Here is a 25,872-nt window from a genome sequence, read left to right as displayed (position 1 = left end):
AAATGCAGCAGCTCACCGTTCAAAAGGCCCTGGAGAAAATGAGGCTGGCCTCGCCAAGCAATGAGACGTGGCAGAGTCATTCACCCCTGGGAATCATGGATCAGGAGTCTGAGGTACATTCCAATCCGCAGCGAAACCTTGGTTTGCTTGGGCATCTTTGGGTGAGCTACTTGCTAGACCACTGGCAATCCTAGCAGTAGGCCAGATCATAATGAGGGCAGGCTCCCATATTGCACATTATGTGTTCCTGCCACATCATGGGTGGGACAATGGTACAGCTGGTAGAGCCGCTGCCTCACAGTTTCAGAGTTCCAGGTTCGATCCTGACCTCGGGTGCTGTCTGCCTGGAGTTTATACCTTCTCTCTTTGCCCAGTCGGTGTAGGGCAGAGTGAATGTTTCAGGGCAATAGCTTTCTTTAGAGCTGGGTAAAGATGAAAGAGTTAAGTTCCAGTAGGAGGTGGGATTGGGGTGGGGGAGAAAGTGGGCAACAAAGGGAAGAATATAATAGGAGAGAGCCCAAGGGGTTAAATGACCCTTGTGCCAGCTGAGAGAGAGTTGGAAAGATGCACCTGGAGAAGATGTAATTGGAACTCCAAATACCTGGAGAGGAGAGTGGAAAACCACATGCCTGAAATGAACAATAGAAGTTTCAACAATATCAGTGCATCAGCCACTCCCGTTGTCTAATGCTCATTTCCAGCATTTCGATATCATTGCATATAATTAACTTTTCTTTCTCCACAGATGCTGCCTGACCAGCTAGGTATTTTAGCATTTTCCATAATTATTTCAGTGTTTGCTAATCCTTGTGTCGGATAGTTGATGGAAGTTAGACCACTTGTAACTAATGATCATTGCCTCCCTCCCCCCGCCCCCTGGTTTCCTGCACAAACACCTGGATCAGAACTCCAGCAACCCATTCCCTTCACAATAATGAACAGCCAGAAGGATTCATATCAAATAGCCAAATGGTCCATAATAAAACAAAGTTGACCCAAACCCCCATAACTCATCAGATCCTCTCCTCTGTGAGGCGTTCAACATGCCTCACAGAAGATATGGGTATTTGGACACATGGTTAAAAGCTGCATTGCATCTTACTTGTCAATAGAAGTTGCCCGCAAATAGTAGATGCTCCCTCACCTGATTAGATGTCACATCAGTCAGACTGGGGTGACAAAGGTGACAGCCAAGAATGACTGGGCAGTTTCCATTGTCATCGTGCATTGGACAGGATGGCTGTTGTGAGTTGGGTACTTTATTGATGAGACATCACATGTTCCAGCATGGAATTCTACAGATTAGTCTCCTTAACGATGGTTGAGTCTCTTTCCAGGATTGAATACTAATGAGATCTCAGTAACAGTTTGTGCTTGGAGCAGCCTGGATTTGAGAATTCCAGCCCATAGTCACTGGATGCTGTACACAAGGAGCTTAACAACTCAAAACCCTCCCCTCAGGAGACTCAACCCCCATCCATAATAAGAAGGGAGAAGGATCACAAAACTGGAAGTTTGACTTGGAGCCTGGTCACTCTGAAAGATCTACAGTGAGTGATGATCAAATCCTCTGGATTCCCCATCCCTTAGCCATACAATCCCGTAATTCCACTCATCTGTAGGTTCCCCCAGACCCAATGTTCCACTGTTCAGGAATCCTGATGTTGGCATTCCACTCGTCCCAGTGAAAATTCAACTCAGCAGACAGTCTCGATGCAGTCTCTTTCCGTGATTCAACTGCTGTTGGTGCACAGATATGTGCAGTTTATTGTACAGATGTGAAGTGCAAACAGCTTCTTTATACCTAATGATCTTGCATTGAATGAAGTTGGATTTATAGCATAGAAAGAGGCCAACTTGTTTACCTCCTTTTGACACAGGTCACTTCAAGCCAATGTTTGGTCCTGGCATGGGAGTCCTCCCACTATCTCATTCCATATTCATTTATTCCTCCTCCTTGTGTTCAGTTTCATGGAATGCTTTTCACTTCAGCCTCTCTGTGGCAAGCAGGGCCCACATTTCCATCACTCCTGGTTAAAGTGTCTCCCAAGCCTCCTTATTTGAGAATAAAATTATGATTTAAAAATTTTTTTTGAAAGTAACAGGGCCCTTCTGGTCCACGAGCCCACACCACCAAAACAGACCCATGTGATCTATTATCCTATTCACCCTTTTGTAATGTAGGAGGAAACTTACCCGGACATGGGGAGAACGTGCAAACTCTGCACAGACAGTGGCAGATTCGAACCTGGGGTCACTGGCACTGCAAAGGCATTACTCGAACCGCTGCGCTCACCCTGCATGCTCTTAGTTTAGGAGTCCCTAAGGTGCGCTCAATTATTTTCAATAAATAAAGTGTTAGGACCCCTCTTGGCATTCTGTAATGAACTCGTTTTGCTGAATTTGTGCAGCATTGTTGCTGGGCCTGAGATGCAGTGTCTTTGAGCTGAGGTTAATTGCTTGCATGTTGGCCAAAAATAGCACCAGCTCATCAAGTGTCGGTGGGAGCAGACACTTTCGCCCTTTGGCCTGGCAACTTAAAACTAACAATTTAACTTCAGTACAATTATCAATCAGTTCAAACTTGCACTGAGGGATAAAATAAGAAGAAGCATGGAGAGGGTCAGAGCAGAAGTAGAAATGCCTTCTGGTCCACTCAAAAGAATGGCCGTTAGCATATCACTTTGTTTTGTCTGAAATCCTGGGGTGAAAAGTGGTGGCTATTATGCGGCCTATCTCTACTCTTTTGGGGGAACTTTGTTGCAGCCATTTCTTCTGCTGACCTTTGCAGGATCTTGGCTTTGGTGAATTGGCTCTGCCTTCTCCTTTCGCTCCCTCTCTCATTTACTTCTTCTGGGTTCTGGGCCCTTTCCAAGTCCTCATCATGTTTCATGTTGATTTTCACAGATGGTAAATCTGGAGCTAAGCAAATCACATGGCAAAATAGAAAACACTTTCCAGGGGAACAAGACGCTTTTGGTCAGGAGAGGAAGATTAAATGATAACTCCAAACTTTTAGAAGCAGAGCAGATGGATAATAAAGGAAGTACGAGTGTACAGAATGCTGTAGCACCTTGCATGAGCCAAAATGAATGCATCACTCACACTGGTGATAGTGTGGGAACAAGGTACAGCAAAATGAATATTGCTCATCATGTCGAGCTCTTAGTTCACAATTTGCCATCTCAGCTGCATACCAAGATGAGTGGGAAACTACCAGAGATTGCTAACCTGAACAACAACACTATACTTCCAGCGCTGGCAGATGACAGTGGACCTTACGCCACGAACACATCTCGAAATGAAGTTTTCCCTTCCAATGAAACTGGGAAGTTTCAAGGTTTGCGCCATTGTGTGTCAGTGAAGGAGCTGGTTGAGGCTGACCTCTTGAACAAAAATGTCGCTGAGCAGCTTGAGAAAGGAGTAAAGACTGTCTCACAAGTTCAGAAGTCCCTCGGGAAGTATCTGAACCAAGTTACCTCGATTGCTGGTCTTTACCTGGAATCGAGCAAGCAAAAAATTACTTTCAATGAAGCTGCAAAGGAAGAGATAATCAGATCATCTGTAGCACTCGAGTTTCTGGAAGCTCAGGCAGCAACAGGGTTTGTAGTTGACACCTTATCCAATAGAAAGTACTCAGTTCAGGAGGCAATTGAGAAAGGACTATTATCCCCAGAGTTCAGGAAGGCACTGCTTCAGGCAGAGAAAGCGGTCACCGGGTACTTGCATAATGGGAAGGCCTTGTCCGTTTTCCAAGCCATGGAGTACAAGCTACTTGCAAGGCAAATTGGAACACAGCTCCTCGAAGTTCAGATTGCAACCGGAGGAATCATTGACCCTGTGCGTAGTGTTCGGTTGCCACCTGAGACAGCGTGCAAGCAAGGTCACCTGAGCCATGAGGTTGCGCGCAACTTGTACAAGATGCTTGGCAACGCGAGAGGCTTTCATCATCCCAACACGGGCCAGCCCATGCACTATGCAGAACTGATGAAACTTTGTGTGGTGGATTTAGCTGGGAATCACCTGCTCCTCCCTTTTGGAACACGCAAGATTTCCACCCCTTCCCCTGCCATGCCCAGTGCCATTTCAGTGGTGGACACAAGCACAAAGTCAGAGATAACTCTGTATGATGCATTCCTGAAATACTACATTGAGAAACAGACCTACCTGGAACGTTCAGAGCCGCAGTCCCAGTGGAAGGAGGCCACTGAGAAGTCAGAGGGAACCACCCGGTCTTTTCTTACCAATGTTAGCTCCGGGAGGGAGTTCAGCATTGATGATGCTTTAGCCCAGGGCAGGATCAGCCAAGTGGAGCTAAATAAATACCGGGATGGTCACATCACAGTGACTGAGTTCGCTGACATGTTGGCAAGTAGAATCATTGAGCCCCCCAATCCCAACAGTCCAATTGCAGGCATATGGGATCCAAATGAGTGCAGAAGAATCTCTGTCCTGAAAGCCATGCACCATAACTTAGTGGACAGGCTGACAGCCACTCGATTACTTGAAGCGCAAGCTTGTACTGGCGGGATAATTAACCCAGCCACTGGGAAGCGGTACTCCATTTCAGAAGCATTGCAAAAGGAATTAATTGACACAGAAATTGCTGCCAGCATTCAAAAATCACAGCAAGCTTTTAGAGGTTTCCTTCAGCCAGGTTCCCAGCAGGTTTTGTCAACTGTTGAAGCTGTACGTAGGAACTTATTGGGATGTAATTTGGGTCACCACTTCCTGGAGTTGCAGCATCTGACTGGTGGACTCGTCGATCCAAACTTGCAGGGAAGAATTTCCTTGGAGGATGCCCTGTATACTGGTCTCGTTGATGAGCAGACTGCACAGAGACTGCAGGATGAGACGAGACACTCCAGGAATTTGGTGTGTCCAAAAACCAGAGAGAAGATCTCGTTCAAAGAAGCTTTGGCCAGAGCTGTATTTGACTGCCACACGGGATTGAGATTCCTGGAGGCAGCAGATCGGGCGACTGCCCTGACCCTGAATCAATGCTTCTCTGCTTGATAACCTATCCTGTCGTTGCCAACTTAATTCCATTGATTCTACTTACACCACCTCACCCAAGGCTCTGGCTGAGTTATAAATATTTCAGATACAGCTCTTTAATGGAATCCTATTTGCAATTACTGTGTTTCTCTATTTCCCCCACCCCCTCCCTCTTTATTTCCTCCTTTCCCAAGGTATAACCACGGTTTAACAACTTGATTGCCATCAAGCACCTTTTGCCAATTATTCATTTTTCACAACCCGGATTAGTCGGTAACCATCAACAGATGATGCCACTTTGGAACCTGATCCTGTTTTGACTGTGACGTTTCCTTTTAGGAATCACTGCAGTTTGGCCTCTGGTTGTTTGAACTTCTGCACTGTTCCTCTCTGTGGATTCCGAAGCTATTTCTCATTCTCCTATCAACTCATTCCATCTGCGCAAAGAAAGTGCAGAGAGAAGTGAGCCCCGAGGTTTTCTGGTGCAAGATGATGATCCAAGCAAATTATCTATTTACGAGCTGCAGTGATACCTCTTCAAGTCTCCTTTAGTCTTTTCTCTGGCACCTCCCACATGGAAACTATTCTCTGTCAGTTGGCCAAGAAAGATATGAAAGGGAGCACTTGGAGTGAGGAGCAAGTGCCCTGGTCAGCATCTCAGGCATTCAAGGAGAGGTGTTCAGATTTGGGAGGTCTTATGTATGGGGAACATACTTAGTTGATCTGAAGGGCGATCTGGGGTGCAGATCCATAGCTCATTGAAAGGGGTGAAACACCTTGTGGTTCAGGTGACCTTGCTTGCACGCCATCTCAGGCTGGTAAAGAAGGTGTATGCAATTGGGTGGGGTGCTGAGTATAAAAGAAGTGGGGTCATGTTCCAGTGCTATAAAACTTTGGTCAGCCACACTTGGAATACTGTGTGCAATTCTGGTTGCCCCATTATGTGGAAGATGTGGAGACTTTGGAGAGGGCGCACAAGAGGTTTAGCAGGATGGTTTAGAGGGTACGAGTTGTGGGGAGAGGTTGAACAAATTTAAGGCCAAAATATCCCGATGTAAAGCCGCATATTCTACCCCTATGCGGCTGTCGGGAGGCCACCTGGAAGAGCAGGAGGCACCTCCGAGGCGCACTTTCCAACCCTCCGAGAGAGAGATAATCGCCAGAGCACTGAGGTCCGCCCCCCCCCCCCCCCCCCCCCCCGCCCCGGCACCTGAATGCAGCCGCCTGAAAGCGGCTGCTCAGGATGACAATCAGCTGGCGAGCGCCTGACAGCCCCCCTCCCTGCTGCCCCTGCCTCAGCACAGGATGTCACCGGCCTGACATCCCACGCCAGCCGCCCCAACCCTGACATCCCAAAGGGACAGGAGCAGGAGTGCGCTCCGAGACGCCTCCCTTTCAGATGGCCAGCGCTGCGCTTTTAGCGCTGCCACCTGAACGACCATTCCACAGGCCTGAATCTGCTTCTGCAGGCGCATTCTTGGCAGAGAATGTACCTGAAAGCAGCTTTAGGTTGTTTTCCCTGGTGCATTGGTGGTCAAGAGGAGACCTGATAAAGGTGTTTAAAATCATGAGGCATTGACAGTTCCCTAGGGTAAAAAGCTTCACACACTTGAGATTAAGCATTTAAGGTGGGTGGGGTAGGGGAAATGTGCGAGGCAATTCCTTTTACACTAAGAATGGTAGATGTCCGGAACAGGCTTCCAAGTGTAGTGTTGGAAACAGATGCAATAGCAACATTTGAGAAGCTTCCAGATAGTCATGTGAACATGAAGGGACTGGAGGGATGTCTCAGGTTCAAGCAGCAGAGTTTTAGTTTGATGTGGGCACTGTGTTCGACACAGTCACAGGGGCTGAAAGACCTGTTCCTTAGCTGTACTGTTCTATGATCTGTACTTGATATCCATTTGTGGTGTGTTCTCTATGGTGATGGGCTTTAAGTGATGGGGCATTATCATCCAGAACGCTCTGCCAGTAAAGTTGTTGGAAGCAGCCTCAGAAGTGCTCCATTGGGTAAAATTTGCAGGCTTCTGAGGCAAGAGTGGGGTGGGGGGGGAAGGACATGAACCCTGACAAGAAAATAACATGGGCAATACAGACTAGCAAACCCATTGGGCGATTGTTCCTTTCCTATCCAGTCAATGTCTTTCAAGCAGGAGTTGGGGCGGGGGTTGGGTCTGTGGGCAGGAGGAGGAGATGGAAGAACAGTGGAACCTTCAGTAGAAGATCATTCTCTGACTGGAATGGTTGAGCATCTCTCCAGAAGATCATTGTTCCCCTGTTGAGTCCATTTTCTTTAAATGAAAAGTGTGTTTAGCTTTTGAGTTTCCCATCGTGATTTGTCATTGGTCAGATCAATATCTCTGAATTAAAAATAAACCACTTTTGAAGCAATGACTTTATTCAGTTTTTCATACATGGGAAATGCCAGTATGTTCACAAGAAGGCACCCTGTGTGGATCAGAGCACGTTTGGGGAGCTCACCATATCTAAATGGATGGTCTTCAAAAGAATCTCCAAAACAGGAAGAGCTTCAGAAGAAGCCGCCGTCACAGATATTGCCACAGTCCATAAAGTTTGGAAGGACCCTCACTCTTGGTGTCATGACAACCCTGTTGACTTTCACCTTTATGCTTAGTCTCTTTCTGAATAAAATTACACTTTCCAATTGTTTCACTCTTCTGCTTGAAATATGGACTGGCAATTGTGCACTTTTTGTTGTCCTTTTCTCATGGTACACTCTGCATATTATGTGTCGTTTAAACTTTTGTCATAAATCAGCAGATTATCTGACAGTTGTTTCAATTAGAAGAGTTACGAGAGTCAGGAAAGGAACACCACAGCATCTATCCTTATAAAATGGGTAATGAATTTACAGAAAAAGCTTCATATTTCAAGATATAACCTACTTCAAGCTCAAAATGCAACTATCAGAAAATGTGACATACAGTTTTGTAAATCTTATTGTTGCTTATGTACCTTTGTGATCTGTAACTGTTTCTTCTGGGAAAACAAAACTTTGCTGTGATTTGGAAATATGTTTTTGTTGCCCATTTATCCTTAACTTCAAATTAATATAAAGATGGAGAAGTGGGGATGGGAAGTGTTTTGAAGTGTGGTCTTTTCCAATGTTACTTACAAACGACCAATTGCATGGAAAATAACTGGAGTTCCTAATGTCCAGTGGGATTGTTTTGAACACATCTCTTAACTCTGCTAGAAATCAGTAGAAGAAGCGAAGCAAGAGCATGTCGAGAAAGTTGGTGAACTGTTGAGATGGGTTTCTGAGAAGAGCAAGAGCTTAGCCACGAGGCAATGCTGTCCACCCACAGATAAACCTGGTGGAATGGAGACGTCAATTTCTGAGCAACAGGTACTGTTACACCATCTCACCATGGTTTATATCTTACCCATAATGTCCTATTGGATCTGATGGACATTTTAGATCCACGCCATCCTTGCAGAACAAAAGTATACCACATTTGAAGAAATAAATGGTTTGTGAACATAAGCTTTTTTCAGTGGGGGGGGGGGAATGGATGGGGAGGGGGTGTTAAAGCCAGGTGAGGAATTGAGTTCACCATTTGATGCTGTGAAGTTTTGTGGCACTCGTTTATATATAGCAAGAAGTCACAAGGTGTTTGAAGAAGATTTAAGATTACGCAACCGAAGTGGACGTAAAGGTCATTAAAACAAAAGCTTGAACAAAAGTCTTTTTTAAAAAGTGTCATAAAGGAGAGGTTTGAGGTTACAAATTGCAAACATTTACAAAGGGAATCTCTGGATGGAGACGACTTCAAACTGATAGTGCAACGTTAATAAAAGAACAATGAACAAACAGGCAAGTCTGGAAGAGCAGGAGGGAGACGGAGTTTTAACACAAGGGTGCACTTTATACAACTGAGGGGGATTGAGACTTTAGTACTGCAGATCAAGTTTGGGCCATTAGGGGATGCATTTCACAACAGACCCATCACTGGGACTGGATTGTGTCCATGTTGCTTTATGTACCAGGCAAAATGATTCCAATCCAGTCACAGTGACCTATTTTGATGAATTTTAGCGGCAGAAGAATCTCTGCAACTAATTTGGGGCCCTGGCATAAAAATCTGTCCCAAACTATTCTTTGCTTTGGTTGATGAAAAACTCAACTTGCATTGGAATTGGGGGAGGGGGAAATCCTCGTGTTTTACTCCAGGGACCATTTTGATTTGATTTAATCCCTGAAGAGCAACTCCAGTAGCATTTCTCACAAGTTGATTTGGAACCAACATGCTAACTGTTAAAATTCTCAATTTCCAATCAGTACCAGCCTCTTGTTAAACATGTTTTCAGATACCCGATTCCTGTGAAGAGCCTTGGGATGTTAAAAGTACCAGATAGATATTAATTAATGTTGTCACCAAGCTGCATCTCGTTCTGTTCCATTCTGCTGTCAGGTCAGTCCCAGGCTTGGCTTCCAGTTTGCATTTACATGTTAACTGCAATATCCATGAAAAGTGAAGCTGCTCCTGCCCCAATAGCACATTTTGCATGGTTAAGCAAGGGCATGTGGGAAACAAGGAGATCCACAAATAAACTAACTGAAGGGCACATCCAAAATAAATACCACCATCATCTTCAAATGTTTTTGGTACAGGTCTTCACAATTTGTGGAAGTTTGCAATTGAATGAACTGCAGGGCATTTTTAGTTAAGAGTTTGGAGATGTTGGATGAAAGATTAATTTTATCACTATTTAACCTGCCTCTTTCAAGCAATTTCAAAAGAATTGGGACTGGAGGGCTTGAGGTACACGGAGAGACTTGACGTGCTGGGACTGATTTTTCCCTAGAGCATAGCAGGCAGAGGGATGACCTTGTAAAGGAATATAAAATCATGAGGGTGAATGGTCCCAGTCTTTTTTCCACAGAGGAAGAGTCCTTATTTTAAAAAAAGGGGTCAGGGGGAAAGATATAAAGGGGACCTTTATCACACAGAGGGTGTGGGCATATCAAATGAGCTGCCAGAGGAAGTGGTAGAAGCAAGTACAATTGTAATGTTTAGAAGACATTTAGACAGGTTCATGGATAGGAAAGGTTTATTGGGATATCGGCCAAAAGGTAGCAACTTGGCTGGCATGGATGAGTTGGGCTCATGGACCTATTTTCTAGAAATTGATTGTCTATAATCATAAGAACTAGGAAAAGAGCAGAGATTAGGATCATTTGGAAATCTCTTTCAAGAAAAAGGCATCATAGCCCTCATGAATTAAGGGGCCTGCTGGAATATCCCATTCATTAATTTCTTTCTCTCTCTCTGACTTGAACATGGTGACAATGGCCTATGCTCCCAGCCTTACAGATAAATTATTCACCTGGGCCTTTAACTAGGAAAAAAAGGAAGCAGGAGCTGGCATTTGGGTTTTCAGGCTCGCTTGATTAAAAATTATCTTGGGTCATCCTCTCCCTTACTGAAAATTAGTGTGGATTTGAGTGTTTGATGATATGTTGTTTTGACTTCTTCAACATAAATCAGAGATCTTTCCCATTGGTGCAAAAAGAAGCGGGACAGAAGCCAGCGTGATCTTTCATATCTTGTAACTATCTTAGGTGACCTGGTGTGGGCTGAGAAGCAAGGGTCTGGTTTCATTCCTCATCCGAGAGTTGAGTCCATCTATCCGAATGATAATGAGTTTATTGTCATATACATTGTACAATGTACACAGGCTTCGAAATTCTTACTTGCTGCAGCCAAAATTGGTGCTTCATTCAAAAATAAATCAACGACATGAAATGAACAAAAATAATAAATACAAATGATAAATATTCACAGCTATCAGAGCGAAAGAAAGATAAGTGGTGTCGTCAGGCCTTTTCTGATGTTAAACTAGTTTATGATTGGATAGCAAAGGGAGGTTCAAGAGCAAATTGCTGGTTGGATTAAAAATAAACGGTACTTGACCTGTGTTCCAGAGAAGAAAGATTATTCCTCGGTCTTTGTTTAATGGAGGCCCTTCCTAATGGTACACCAGCCTGAACTATGACCTTGCTCAGATGGATTTTCTTTGAACATCAGATGAATGGAGGCAGGGGTGACCCATGTCCATGTGCTCCCCTCATTCAGTGGACACCATCTCCACGTGAAATAGAGTGCAACAGTTAGTGATATTATTACAGTCAGCCAACGAATGAGGCCATTGTCCCCATTGTGTCTCTTTGAAAGAGTGACCCAATCAATCCCACTCTCTTACTGTTTCTCTCCCCACCCCTCCCCCTTGTTGATATTCTTGTAGTTACCCAGATCATTTTTGGACAAGAACGTCCCATTGTTTCCCATGTTCTCAGAACATGGGAACGACAGCCAGCTGATCTACTTGTCAGTCGGATCAAGAATGATCTAGGCCCATCGTTGTCTTGGTTCCATAATCTTTAACACCTCTGCCTGACATCAACCAATTTCAGTCTTTTGGCCTGATTCCCAGCCTCAGTGGCTATTTTGGTGAGGATGTTTTAGATTTTCCAAAACCATCACCATTGAGCAGAATTTTCTTCTGGTGAGTGCATTAAAGTAAACGTGTAATTTCCATTTGAGCTTGTAAAATCTCCAAACAAAATGGAAAGTTTTAACTCAATTAAGTTAAGGTTCTAAACAAGAAAAGTGCTAGAAGCACATTTAAGTCTAGCAGCCCCTGTGGAGAGAAGAACAGCTGATGCTTCAGGTTGGGGATACCCTGTTCATAAACTTTTATCTCTCCACCGATGCTGAGCATTTCTGGCATTTTCTGCTTGAATTCCGCCATTTTGATGCTCTTCCCACCAACATTTTTAAAATAAAAAGACAATGCTGCAAACACTCTGCAGGACAGGCAGGAACTGTGGAGGGAGAAAGTGAGAGCCCCTTCGCCGGTACTCATGAAGGTACTGGCAAGAGGTCAGTGGGTGGAAATGTGAACTGCTCCCCTCTCCATAGTTGCTGCCTGAATGATTCCAGCATCTTTTGTTTGTATTCCAGACTTCAAACAGCTGCAATTTAAAAAAAAAATTTCAAATGAAATCAAGGTGATATCTTGTTTGCTTTCAGGCACTGCACATGGAACTAACGAGTAAGAAGGACCAAATTGATGAAGCTATACACATGACACAGATGTTCTTGGCGAAACACAGTGATAAGTTAGTTTATAATTTTTCTCTGCTAATAAAGACCTCAGCCATGTGCGAAATAAGACAGAGCGTATGAGATTTGAATGGTGTTCTTTTGATGGGAGATAAGTATTCATAGAATGCCTCAGCACAGGAAACAGGCCATTCGGCCCTTCTAGTCTGTGCTGACCATTGTTCAGCTAGTCCCACTGATCTGCTCCCATTCCATAACCCTCCAAGATCTCTCCCATCCATGCATCTATCCAATTTATTCTTAAAACTCAAGATTGAGTCTGCCTCCACCACATCAGACGGCAGCTCATTCCACCATTCCCTGAGTGAAGAACTTTCCCCTAATGTTCCCCTAAAGCCATGTCCTCTTGTATGTATCTCTCCTAATCTAAGTGGAAAGAGCCTCCTTGTATTTACCCTGTCTATGCGCCTCATAATTTTGTAAACCACAATGAAATCTCCCCTCATTCTTTGATGCTCCAAGGAATAAAGTTTAATTTTCCCTGTAACTCAACTCTCATGTTATCAGCAAAGGAATTGTTCCCAATCTGGTGACGTGCAAGCTGGGAAACAAACCACTTACAAAACATTGGAAGAAATAACATATCATTTAAAAAATAAAGTCACAGTATTCGAATAAATTTGGGATCCATACATGGAACACAACAGAGAGGGCCTACTGCGGACCCCCACCCCCTAAAATGATAGAATGAAAAGAAGACGAAATGAACTGACCCAGTGTGTAAAAGTAGATGATACAATTTTCTTATTTATTTTCATTGTGTGATGACATTGTTTAATGGGTTTATTGTAATGTTTATGCTGAACGTTTAGTGGGTGGGGAGGGGAGTGGGAAGGAGAGAGTGAAGGGAGGGGGAAGAAAGGGGAGATATATTCAAGAGGGAAATGTTTGTGTGTATTTTGGTTAATATGGTTCATAGTGTGAAAAATAAAAAATAAAAAAATATATTAATTCAGTACAAAACTTTGTTTTGTGTGCTATCCAGGCAGCACAAATAGTACAGCAGGTTGTATTAACAAATTAATAAAATAGCAAGTATATTTGTGCTAGTACAAAGCTTTAAAGAATATAGGTTATTTGTGCTAGAATAGTGATTTAAAGAATGTAGGTTATTGAAATTTAAATTTAGACATACAGCACGGTATCAGGCCCTTTTGACCCATGAGCCTGCGCTGCCCAATTACACCCATTGACCTACAACCCCTGTATGGTTTGGAGGGTGGGAGGAAACTGGAGCACCCGGAGGAAACCCACGCAGACACAAGGAGAACATACAAGTTCCTTACAGACAGCGCGGGATTTGAATCCACAGTCCCGAATGTTGGCGAAACAGTGTGGTGCGAACCGCTAAGCCATCCTTTGTGTTGCAAAAACAAAATGAAGGGTTATGTCGAAAAGTGCAGTTAAAGCAATGCAGGGGCATGATCTTTTCTTAGTGAAAGGTCCATTTCAGAAACTGGTGACAGCAGAAAAGCAACAGTCTTTGAATCGAGGGGTGTGCTCTCAAGATGATGCATCTTCTGCCTATAAAGAAGGGGTGGGGGGGAGAGAAGAGAGTGTAACCAGCATGGAGTGGGTTCTTTTAAACGTTGGAAGCTTGTATCAAGTATGGATTGAGTTGTTGGAGGGGAGGCTGGCTAATGTGATGGCCTGACCAGCATTTACAATGCTGCAGATTCTTGTTGTCTCGGACACAGTGGTTCCCATACCAAGCTTTGATGCATCCGGTCAGGAGACTTTTATGGTGCAGATGTAAAAGTTGTTAAGAGACCGCAGGGATGGACTGAACCTCCCCAGTCTTCTGAGCAAGTGGGGTCATTGGTACATTGTTAAGATAGCTCCAACATCTCAGCCGTTCAGCACAAAGCCGTCCACTTGATTGACATCCATCATCTGCTGTGAACGTTCATTCCCTCCACCACAACTCTAGTTCGCCCCTTGCCAAGTTATTCCAAAAGCATCTCAAAATGTTGCAACCTCTGCAGCAAAGACTCACAAGGGCGGCAGCTGCAGAGGAACACCACCCCCTGCAGGTTGACCTCCAGCTTGCACGGTGTCCTGACTTGGCCTGCTCTTCCATCGTTGATGGGTTTAAATACTGTAACTCTCTTCCCAAAAGCACCTTCACCAGAAAGGACTCTAGTAATTTGAGAATATAACTCACTACCACCTTCGCGGGGCGGGAAGAAACAATAAATCAATAAATGCTAGTCTTTTCAGAGATACCCCGATTTTGGAAATTAAATTTAAAAAAAAGCTCTCGAGGCATGAGTATATGGAGTTATCAATTTTTGATTTAAGGTCCCTAAAAAAACAGATTCTCATTGCCTGTTTTTCTGGTGGTACCTTAGGAGTTATTTAATGGTAGATAACAAATTTAACAAAAAATATATATATATTTCCCTATGCAGGATATCAGAAGACGATTACCAACGAGCAGAAAAGCAAGTGGAGTCACTTCGGGAAGCTTACGATAAGCTATGTGAACAGTCTTCGGAGGAAATCCAGCAGTCCCAGAGCATGCTGGCGGAGGCATCAGGGGAGAAGGTAATAGCCAAGCCTGGATTCAGAGGAAGGGTTCAGTTGTATTTCTTTGAGTATGGATAAGGTTCCTCAATTCTAATGTGAAAAGTGGTGAAGCAATGGAACACTTTAACGTTCGCTTGGCACCATTGGCCATCTAAAGGGTGGCAAATTTAAAAAAAATAAATATTGAAATTAACTGTGTTTGAGTGGGAGAGGCAGAGGCGTGGAAAGAAATCAAACCACTGTATGCTGCAAACATAGACTGAATGGTCACACAATGTTTTTAATGTATTTCTTATTTTTGTGATTAGAAGCATGGTACTTACACTCCACAAGAACACCCTCTTTTTGCTTCTTCTTATGACTAACCCTTTAAGCACACGGATGATACTTTTGCATTAAAGGAAATGCATGCGGGACTTAAATAAGTTATTTCTTCTCTCGCCATCAATTCTGGGCCTCACTTTTACTGTTGCATCGCTAACTTCCACCTCTTGGGTAAGTGAACATTCTTATCTTGTCACCTGAACACAGCTGAAGTATGTTTTGCATGAACGAGTTGTGAGGATATTGGAGGTAACCATGAGGTGTGCTGGTTTTTGTCACCACTGTTGTTTTGCCTTCCATAATATTGTAAAATATTCCTTTCCCCTTATTGATTTTCAGACCTACGAAGCCATCGCAGGGGTTGTTGACCTGTCAACTGGAATAGTGTATCCAATCTTCCATGCAGTACGCAGCGGTCGTATTGATTATGACACAGGTGTGATATTGCTGGAAGCACAGGTCATTGTGTCAGGCCTTATTTCTCCAGAAACAAGACACTGCCTTACTTTAGAGGAAGCTTTGGAGTGCCAATTAGTGGACCAAAACATCTTCAATCAACTACAACTACTGAGTAAATATGCCACCTACACTTCAAGTACTATGAGTGGAATGAGCAAGGTCCATCCAGCTGTGGCTGCTTGCGCTGGGAATGTACTTCCCGAGGCTTTGGTCATCAAGGTTCTTGAGGCAGAGCTTGCCACTGGAGGACTACGCGTCCCAGTTACTGGTGAGAGACTCAGCCTGGAGGAAGCTTTCCAGCGAAAATTCATCACTGCTCGGCTGTATTTCAGACTTGAGGAGAGGCAAAGAATGTGCCTGGAGCTGATCGATCCCTGTACATCCGAGAGAGTGTCGCTGATGGAATTAATGCAAAGGACCATTGTGGATGAAGATACAAACCTCAGGCTGCTCCCAGTGAGATGGCAAGAATCAGGCATGATCACTTTGAAAAGTGGCAGAGAGATGAGTGCCTTCCGGGCAGTCCACGAAGGCCTTATAGATCGGGAAGTGATGATCAGGCTTATGGGAGCTCAGTTGTTTGCAGGAGGGCTCATTGATCCTCAGACTGAAAGGCGTCTCACAGTGGATGAAGCTTTGGAGTGTGATTTGATAGATCACGATACGGCTTCTTCACTCCTCGCTCATCAAGTTCAAACAGGAGGCATCATCAACCCTAAAAATGGGTGCAGATTAACCATGGATGAAGCTGTACAATGCAACTTAATAACTTCAAGCAGTGCTCTTTTGGTGTTGGAATCACAAAGGGTGTTTATGGGACTTATTTGGCCTGATTCTGGTGAAATATTTTCCACAGATACTTCTTTGCAACAAGGAGTGGTAACAAATGAATTGGCCCACAAAATCCTGAGCAACAGGGAAAAAATAGCAGCCCTGTACATCCCAGAAAGCTCACTGGTGCTCACACCTGAGGAAGCGAGAGTGAAAGGCATCATAGACCAGAAGACAGCACGCTTCCTGAACACGATACAAATCCCTGACATAATGCCCCGCAAGGAAGCATTTCAGTCTTCGCATACTGGACCACAGGCCTCAGACTGGACCACAGATTTGGAACTCGAACCTTGTGCTGTAAGTGACACTGCAGGCACTGAAGAAGCAGATCAAGGTCAGAATCAAGCCCAGAATGAGGTGGAAGTTCGGCAGAGGTTCATGATTGACTTGATGATGCACAGCTACATGGATGCAGGTTCAGGGAGGAGGTTGCTGCTGGTCGACAGTGGCCTGAACGAGAAGGTTCAGATGGTAATGGAAGCAAGCGGTGCATGTGATCCATTTAAAAACTGGCAGGGATGTTTTTGTGATCAGCAAGCTGAGGCACATGAGGATCACTTGGAATCAAAAGGGCTTTTGGGAGGTATGGGGACCAGTAAAAGTTATTCTGAATCACAGGAGTCAGGAGTTGAGGGAGGGGAGCAGCTCCATGATGTAGCCGGTGAACACAATGGCAACACAAACAGTGAAGAATGGGAATGGATACCTGGGCTCCGGCAATTGTTATTCAGTGAACATGGGGAAATGCCACATTCTCCAACAGCAGGTCATCAAGGAAATGTTGTAGTTGGTACTGGCAATCTTTGTGGAGGGAAGGCAACTGAATCTTGGGAGAGTGCTGCAGAATATCTTGAAGCAGCATCCATTCAGGGAGTTTCAAGTCCAGACCCAGACCTGAATGGAAGCATTGGGCTGGCCAAAGGAACCATTGATTCTCTTGGAAGTGGGTTGGAGAAGCGGCTGAAAGAGTGTGCGACAATTCCAGAAGACGATGCAATTCCTGAGCTTTCTCAACTCGCTTGGCAATCTTCAGATTGTGCCATGAGGGAGGGAGGGACCACTACCTTTCCTGAGGGAGGACAGCAGGTGGCTGAAATGATGCAAAGGACTCCATTTGACCAGCATCTAATTGAGATGGGATTCACACCACTGCCCTTGGACATGGATTTCCAAACTGAGTTTGGAGAAGACTTGAAGAAAATGCTGGGTCTTCCTGGAAATCAGGCTGTGCAGGAGAGAGATCAATTTTTCTGCAATGCTGAAGATTTTAAAGAACTGTTGGGGAACTCTTCTGTGCGAGGTGCAAGGGATCGGAATGTTGAAGAGTATGAGGAACCCTTAGAGGTGGAAGCACTAACTAATGCAGGAGGAAAGCAAGATACTGCTGTTACATCAATAGAAAATCGCAAAAACTTGGTCAATGAAAATATGCAATGGCTTCCTGTGGAACTGCAGGTTCTGACTGAAGGAGCGGAGTTTACTCCACTTCCATTGGAATCTGAGGCTGGAACAAATGAAGACCCTGTACACGGAAGTAACAAAATAACATCAGTTCCAAGTCTGGAGGACATTGCAGATATACATGAAATAGTGGAGTTTGTCGGTGACACCTGTGTCACCTGTGAAGACACGATGAATGTGATTTTGAAGATAGAGGGTGATGTGGAGTTTGACGTAGATGACACCAGTGCGGATGAAGCTGATGATGCCATGTTCGAGGACACTGCTCTCGAAGATCAAGTTGTCCTTGAGGAGTTTGTGGAGGAAAGCAAAGATTCCAGCAGTGTGGAAGAAATGAACGATGCAGTCATGCCATCAGTGGACCATCATCTCATCGTGGCCAGTAAAACTTTACGTTCAAGTCCGATGGAAACTGAGACCAAACGTATACCACGTTTATTTGGTACTGAAAGTGAAAAGCACAGGGACATAATGATCATTGAAACATTAGATGATATAGCAGATATGGAAGACAAAATGATGATGGAACAATCAGTTATTATCAATGATCTATCACCGAATGAGAAGCCACATCATTGCATTGCAACTTATACCAATGTTGATACATTGGGAAATGAGATGAATGGATTATTACATACAGATGTGAACAGTAGCTTACATCAATATATAGAGCCCACTTCAGAAGATAAGAACAGTAAATGTTGGAAGAACAAAGCCATTACGAGTGTGGAAGGGTTGGAGGATATTGCAGAAACCCAGGAAATTCCCTGGTGTGATGGGGGCTTCACAGAAGGGAAAGAAGTTCAAGTAATTAAACCAGGAACTGAAGATAGGGAAGAACTGCTAGAGGACAAGAAAAATGTTTTAAGTGGAGATTTTAACCCAGATTTTGATAAACCAGGTCAGGATGATCAAACCTGTTACCAAGATTTTGCAACAGTTGAAGGTCAGGGCAAAAGCCAATATCAAGACAGTAGTGAGTCTGTGCAGAAAAGCAGTCAAATGTTTGAACTGGATAAAGTGCCAGGTAGTTTAGCAAACCCAGATTCAGCAGTGATTGGCAGCTGTTTGGATATAAGCAGCACCCAGCAAGAAAAGTCAAGTGGGTGGGCAATATCATTGACAAATGCTGAAGGTAGTGATATTGGACGACATTTGTATGACTTGGAGGAGGAGGAGGGTGCACAGATAAATTCTCTCGAGGCAGCGAAAAATACCAAGTGGGACAGATGTGTTTTGATCAAGCAACTCCAATCCGAAGTTGAAGCAGGTGGAATATTTGACCCTGTTACTGGTAGCAGGTATAACCTCGAAGCTGCTTTGGCACGAGGACTTTTGGATGAGGAGATGGTTGTTGATGTTTTGGTCTCACAATTCTGTGATGGAGGAATCCCTTCTGAAGAGACTGGTGAAAACTTAACTCTTGGCGAAGCAGTGACAAGGGGGCTTCTCCAAAGTCAGGTGGCCATCAAAGTATTAGACAAGCTGGGTCTGATGGGAGGATTTTGTACCTCTCGTGAAGGAGAAGTAATGGAATTGACTCAAGTTGCAGAAGGTTTAGTAAATGATGAACAGCTGGCCAAGGTTCTGCTCTCTGAGAAAGTTGTCTCTGGGGTCATTCATCCAGAAACTCGTAAAGTGCACAGCATTAATGATGCCGTAAGGCTTGGTGTTTTGGACTCTTCTACAGCTTTGCATTTGTTGGAAGGTCAAGTGGCTTCGGGTGGCATTGTGGATCTTCATCAAGCAGGTCGGCTATCGGTGGACATGGCCTTGAAGCTTTGCCTGGTGGATGAGGGGCATGCAGACCAACTAATACAAATTGAAAGGGCAAGAAATGGAGAACAGGTCGATCAGGTGACCAGACTGAGGGCTCTAAGCTACCAGTTCGAAATGCATGGAGTACTGGACCCACAGACTGGGCAACCTTTGTCTGCCCTGGACATGGTCGACAGAGGGTTTGTCGAAAGGGATGCTGTGCTTCACGTTCTTCGCAAGCAAGTTGTCGACGGTGGTATAATTCAGCACAAATCGGGGCTGCGCCTCTCTGTGATGAATGCTTTGAGGCATGGTTTAATCAGTGAAAACCTGGCTGGTGACCTGTTTGAGTTAGAAATACCACGTCAAAATGTTTACAGTTCAAGTTCTGGGAAGTATTTGCTTCCTCGGGAACCGTCAGATTTTTCAGTGGAAATGAAAAGCAACCTGAAATCGAACCAGTGGTTGACTGAACTTAGTGAAGTGGAATCCAATGTTGGTGACTCACTTGATAGTTTGAAAAGCCAAACAATATTTTCTGAAAGACGAGGTAATAGTAATTACAGTCATTTGGACACTATTCCGTACTCTGATTTAATGAAGTTAAGTAGCATTGATATAGAAACCGGGCAAAGGTACATGACAGTTAAACCTCCTGATGTATTGTTGGATGCTGATGGAATTGAGACAATGTCAACACTGAAGGCAGCAGATACAGACCAGGCCACTGCTTGGAGCAATCACAAAGAGGATTTAAAAGAGAAAACATTGCAACCTGCAGAAGAAGCCGCGATCACCGTGCAAGATTTATCAGCAAGGAATGGTCAGCATCAAAGCAGCAAGCCTTTGGCTTCTGATGCATCGGCTTCAGAAGAAAACTTCCTTAGCAATGAGGTTCCACACATTTGCAGGGACTCTGCGGAAGGTTTATCTTTGAACCAGGACTACATTTCATCCAAATCCTCTGATTTGCAAGGTTCACGGCAAGATGAGTTTTTCATGTATATTCGGGAATGTATGTCAGATTCACTGCCAGAGACTGAAATGTCCGAATCATCTGAAAAAGAAAATATTCTAGCCAATGAAGAAAAACTGACTGATGAGGATGGAAGACTAGACAGTGAGATATTTGTGGGAGACAATGGTGTGGAAGAGTTGGGTTTGAACAATACAAAAAGTACTACTGCGATTCAAGATCTGATTGGTAATAAAGTGGGTAATAAACAGGTTGAAAGTGTTGTGAGAGTACCACCTGATACAAGGTTTGGCCTATATGAACAAACATTGTTAACTGAGATGCTTACAGACTATTATACAGGTGCACAAAGTATTGATTGTGATGACTCTTCAGTGGGACCTGAACAGAAAGGAAACTTGATTCCATCATTAGGGAATGTGCTGAGGTCTGTGCATGAGGAGCCCAGTGATACATTGAAAAATGGTTCAAGGGGTGACCTGCAGAATCCAAGCAACACATTTGAGATAAATGGAAGCAAACAAGAAAGAAAGACTGGTGAGGCACTAAATAATGCCATGGCTATGGAAGCAAAGGGAGTGGATGTGTGTCGGATGAAGGAAACTGAGAACAAGATGTCCAATGTTTCTAGATCAAGAACAGATGAGAGAGAGGGGTCAGACTCCGTCTCCCAACTCTCATTCGCAGAATCTGAAAACTTTTCGAACCAAGATCAATCTGAAGGACAGGGAATCAAAGATGCTGTAGAAAATAATCTTGGGAAGCTGTTGCAAGTGTCTTTCGAAGTCGAGGAAAATGCTAGTACTCTATTACAGAAGGAAGTCAAACTTTCAGAAAACTCCAGTGTTCAAAGGGCAGCTGGCGTGAGTGAGGAAGCTGGTTTGAATGAGGAGGCAAATCTCATTGGTCTGATGGAACACAAGACAGAAATGGAACATTCTGATCGAAGGCCTGGTCCGAATGTGACGTTATCTGCTGATGTTCGAAGTTCTGTGGAAAAGAGAGATCTCCTGCAGGATTGTTTGACGCAAGTATTTATTCAGCAAGAATTCAGGGAATCAAACGACCTGAAGGATAACAGGTTCTTGAAAGTAGCAGAGTTGCTGGCTGGTTTGAAGCCAGAAATGCTGAGTGCAGAAGTGCAGGAAATGTTTGGTGCTTTGTCTGAAGACCCAGATCCATGCACTTCAGACACTCAGGATCTGATCAGCAGGCTGACTAATGAGCTTTCCGGCCTCTTCAGACTTCATGTGCCTGATTTGATGGAAGACGAGTCTTTCAATAGGAAAGTGAAGGAAACCCTTTGTAAAAATATTCCAGTGCTGTTAAATACTGAGGGAAGTCTGCCAAATGTGTCGCTGGAAACAGTGGGGGAAGGAAAGGATAATATAAATCAAATGAAAGCAAATTTAGGAAGTGCAATCAATGATGAGACTAAGGATCCAATAATACTTTCTGATTGCAGTGTTGATGGCTTGGAATCTCAAGAGAGTATTGCAAAAGAGTTTGTTTCTGTCAGCGCACCAAATGCTGGCTGTTTGAATGATAACAGAAGTTGTGATGGTGTGAATGAAACAGGAGGACTGAGGCAAGGCAGACAAGGAGAAGCTTTTGCAGTACAGTCCAGCAATGTTTTAGATAAAATGGAGTTCTTGGAAGATGCTCGGGATAAATTTTCCTTGGAGGACACCTCAGGAAGGATACACATCAGCAGAGATGAGCCTGTTGGTGATTGGAAGGAAGAGTTGCAAGTTGGACGAAATAAAAGTGAGGATGTAAGTGAAATGATTCATTCTGATTCTTTTAACAAAATTGATCTGCAGGGCAGTAATCAGGAGAGCAACTGCAAACTACCACTAGGTGGGGCTTGGCTTAAGTTCCATGAGGATTACATTGGAAAGGAAATTAAGATGGATGGACAAAATATTAATGAAGGCCAAAGTAACAATTTTCCAACGCCATTTCATTCATTTAATGATCAAGTCAAACTGCGCAAAGATGTACAAGAGGAAGGCATGATTAACAATGCAACAAGCAATGCTATGGGTCCACACCTGGCAAAGGAGAGGGATGTGAAATCAAACAAGCAGAGCGATCATGAAGACACAAGCAGAGATTCATTTGGAGGTGTGCATGGTAATCCTGATATCTCAGAACAACCAGAAGCCATTCAGGGACAAGTATTCAGAGGTGAGATTCCAAATTGTTTACAGATTGATGGGGATAATGAGGAAAAGAACAAAACTGCCTACGCCATTGCATGTGCACAAAATGCAGGTAAACAGGTACACGAGGATCTCAGTGCGGCCAACAAAACAGAGCGACTGGGAGCCAATGGGGAGAAGAGCAGCTCTCAAGGTGGATCAACGGAAGTCTGCCATGGTGCCACTGAGGACATTGAAATTGCTGAAGGAAATCGACAGGTCAGTAATTCCTGAGGGATGGCATCTATCCAGAAATAGATTGTTCATTGTCACATGTACCAAAATGCAGTGACAGAGGTTGTTTTGCAAGCAGAGTAGACGTCCCATACATGGTACAACAAGTAATGAAAAAAGTACAAAAGGCATGACAAGTTGAATCATGATTATTTTCCGCATTTTCAATAATAATATTTAACAATGACCATAATTAAGTAATATGATAAGAAAGTACATTTCCGTGAACCTCCCCCTAGATTCTACATTCACCAGTACACCCGGGGTAATCTCCAGAAGCTAATTAGACTACCAACCTGATTGTCTTTGGGATATGGAGCACCCAAAGGAAACCTTTGCAGTTGCAGGGAGATGTTGCAAGGTCCACCCTGACTGCATCAGAGGCCAGGATTGAACCTGGGAGCTGAGAGGGAATGGAATTATCTTGTCCTCTCACTATTTTGGGCTTGGCACGTGATGGAAATTGTAATTTGGAATAATGGCAAATAAGTTGAAATTTTCATGCGTTCCCATTTGGATACTTTTGGATCAGGTGTTACTTGGCAACATTTGATAATAAAGAACAACACAGTGTGGGTCTGCCAAATTTTCCCAAAGCACACAAAATTACTGGAGAAACTCAAGTGGCATCCTTCGAGACTAAATGGCAATCAACAGTTCGGGTCTGAACCCTTCGTCAGGAATCTACTTCCTGTGGATGCTGAGTTTCTCCAACATGTTTCTGCACTACACTGACCCCCAGCATCTGCAGATTTTCTTGTTTAACAAAAAAAAATCTTGAATTAGGTTTATCAGGGAAACACATTTTTGTGCCATTCCAGGTATATAGACCAGAATTATAATTGTGCTGGTTGTATTTTCACTGCAGCCAAGTGATTTTGCACGACAGTGCTTGCAACATAGAGAGAAACTGCAAGCTCATTTGGTGTTGCTCCAAGGGAGGAAAGTTCAACTGGAGAGTCAGCAAACTGTGGGGAAGAACCTGGAAATCCTTCAAGAAGAGCTGTGTGATCTCAAAGTGAGTAATTTTCTTTCACATCTATTAAGATACTTGAATTCAAAGCATGATTGCTGCAGGTTTAAAGTTAAAAGCAATGACTGCAAAGTGTTGTGATCCTTTCCAGGCTTGCTTCTGGGCAGTTTGGAGAGATTCACCAGCTTGGAGCAGGTGACAATAATTTTTGAGCATTACTGTGAAATCTCGTGATGAGTTTTGATGGAGGCGTTCATTAAAATCTGACACAGTGGCAGAAAAGTTTGTAACCTGAGGAATTGATATCTAAAAGGGGAAAATGGGAAGATTCTTGCTCAGGAACCTAGGATCGGAACAGAAACAAAGGAGCTGGGGAGAATGGATTAAGTGGATGGTCATCCCTAAGACACAATGGGCTGAATGGTCTTCATTTCAGTATGGTAGAAATGATACAAGTATGGTGAGCAGCAGGTGCATTGCTGGAGGTCTGGAGCAGCTTTCTTGATCCAAATATATTATTGCCTGTTGGTGTACAGAGATGGGTGAAGAACCCTGTGTAATGTTGAACAATATTAATTCCACCTCAGTTCAGGTTTGGCTGTAGCACACTGCAGCACATCGGATAACCCTCGAACAGAGATGGGGTGTGAAAATGGGTCTTGATCTCATGGAGCATTTTGTTATTATTGGCATAAACATGGAGAGGTTGTAAGGAAATCTGGAGTCGTGGACCATCAGAATAAGAACTTCACCACCGGACCGATGACTTTGGAAGAAACCTATTTACCCAGGGACCGAGCATGAGAAAAGCTGCATTAATGGAGCAGCTGGAGAATAAAGAAAAAGGAGGATCCACTGACTGCAAGAAATGTGGAGGGGAATGAGAGGCTGGTTTTGGATATACACAATGGACCATTTGTGTTGAGTGATCTTTCCTCCTATGTTGTGAAAATTAATTCAGTTTTTAAAATGAACCACTGGGAAATGTATTGATCATATAATATTTGATTTTTTCCTCTCACTCCACAAATCATTCCAGCCCACCCTCCCCATCCTCCCTGACCCATCCCCACACTCCCTGCTCTGACCCCTCCCCACCCGCTCTGACCCTGCTCCAAACAATGACCCCGCCCCATACACTCTGACTCCCCTCCTCACTCCTTGACTCCTTTTCATTGTCTGACCCCTCCCCACACTCACAGACACCCCCAATTCAGCCTGACCCTTCTCCACACCTTCTGACCCTTCCCCACACCTTCTGACTCTTCCCCACACCTCCTGACCCTTCCCTGCAACTCCTGACCCTTCCCCACACGTCCTGACCCTCCCCCACACCTCCTGACCCTTCCCCTCTCTGCCTGACACCCCTATTCTGACTGGCTCCTGGCCCACGCTGATAATACCCCAATTCTGTGCTTGATCCCCACATCACCTCGCTTCGCTCCTCTTCCCCATTCAGGACTCCCACATCCTTTCTCTCTCTCTTCCTCATGTGGTAACCAACATACGTGACATCAGAATTGGCTTTATTGTCATGGAATTTGTTGTTTTGAAGTAGCAGTACTGATGCAAAAATTGTTATGAATTATATTGTACTATTTAAAAATAAGTAATTAGTGTGAAAGAACTGAGGTAGTGTCTGTGGTTTATTGTCCATTCAGAAATCTGATGGTGGAGGGGAAGAAGCTGTTTTTATAATGGGTCTAGAGGAGTGGAAGGACTTCTGGGGAAATGTTCTTGAGGATCTTGGAAAGTGACTACAAAGATTTACAAGCTGTTCTGGGGGATGTGATGGAACTCAGCTCAAGTCGGACCAAGGCCCTGGTACATGCCATTGAAATAGAACAGGCAGGTTCTTTTAATCCGTGAAATCAAACTAGCAATTTTAGTATTTTGATGCAGAAAAGGCCATTCAGCCCATTTGGGTGTTTGTCTTCAGGCTCCTGATGATAACAGTGAGAAGAAGGCATG

The 25,872-nt window shown here is 44.0% G+C and overlaps 2 protein-coding genes across 19 annotated transcripts in view; both read left to right on the top strand.

The window, feature by feature from the left end:
• The window catches only part of dst (dystonin), a 570,552-nt gene that overhangs the window by 306,458 nt on the left and 238,222 nt on the right, over positions 1-25,872 (top strand). For 14 of the 18 annotated variants that reach the window (XM_069886058.1, XM_069886059.1, XM_069886063.1 and 11 more), the window contains 5 exons: positions 8,216-8,368; positions 12,057-12,145; positions 14,561-14,696; positions 15,342-22,913; positions 23,797-23,946. In XM_069886058.1, the coding sequence (XP_069742159.1) occupies positions 8,216-8,368; positions 12,057-12,145; positions 14,561-14,696; positions 15,342-22,913; positions 23,797-23,946 (8,100 nt within the window). The remainder of the gene's footprint in view (positions 1-8,215; positions 8,369-12,056; positions 12,146-14,560; positions 14,697-15,341; positions 22,914-23,796; positions 23,947-25,872) is intronic. The other 4 variants (XM_069886062.1, XM_069886061.1, XM_069886057.1 and 1 more) reach the window with 2 other exon arrangements.
• LOC138736472 (plectin-like) lies at positions 1,330-5,431 on the top strand. Its single transcript, XM_069886064.1, has 2 exons — positions 1,330-1,550; positions 2,908-5,431. The coding sequence occupies exon 2, from the start codon at positions 2,908-2,910 to the stop codon at positions 5,014-5,016; it is 2,109 nt and encodes a 702-aa protein (XP_069742165.1). The 5' UTR covers positions 1,330-1,550; the 3' UTR covers positions 5,017-5,431.

Source organism: Narcine bancroftii, chromosome 6 (assembly GCF_036971445.1).
Source record: "Narcine bancroftii isolate sNarBan1 chromosome 6, sNarBan1.hap1, whole genome shotgun sequence".
Taxonomy (NCBI): domain Eukaryota; kingdom Metazoa; phylum Chordata; class Chondrichthyes; order Torpediniformes; family Narcinidae; genus Narcine; species Narcine bancroftii.
This window is presented reverse-complemented; position numbering and strand designations above follow the sequence as displayed.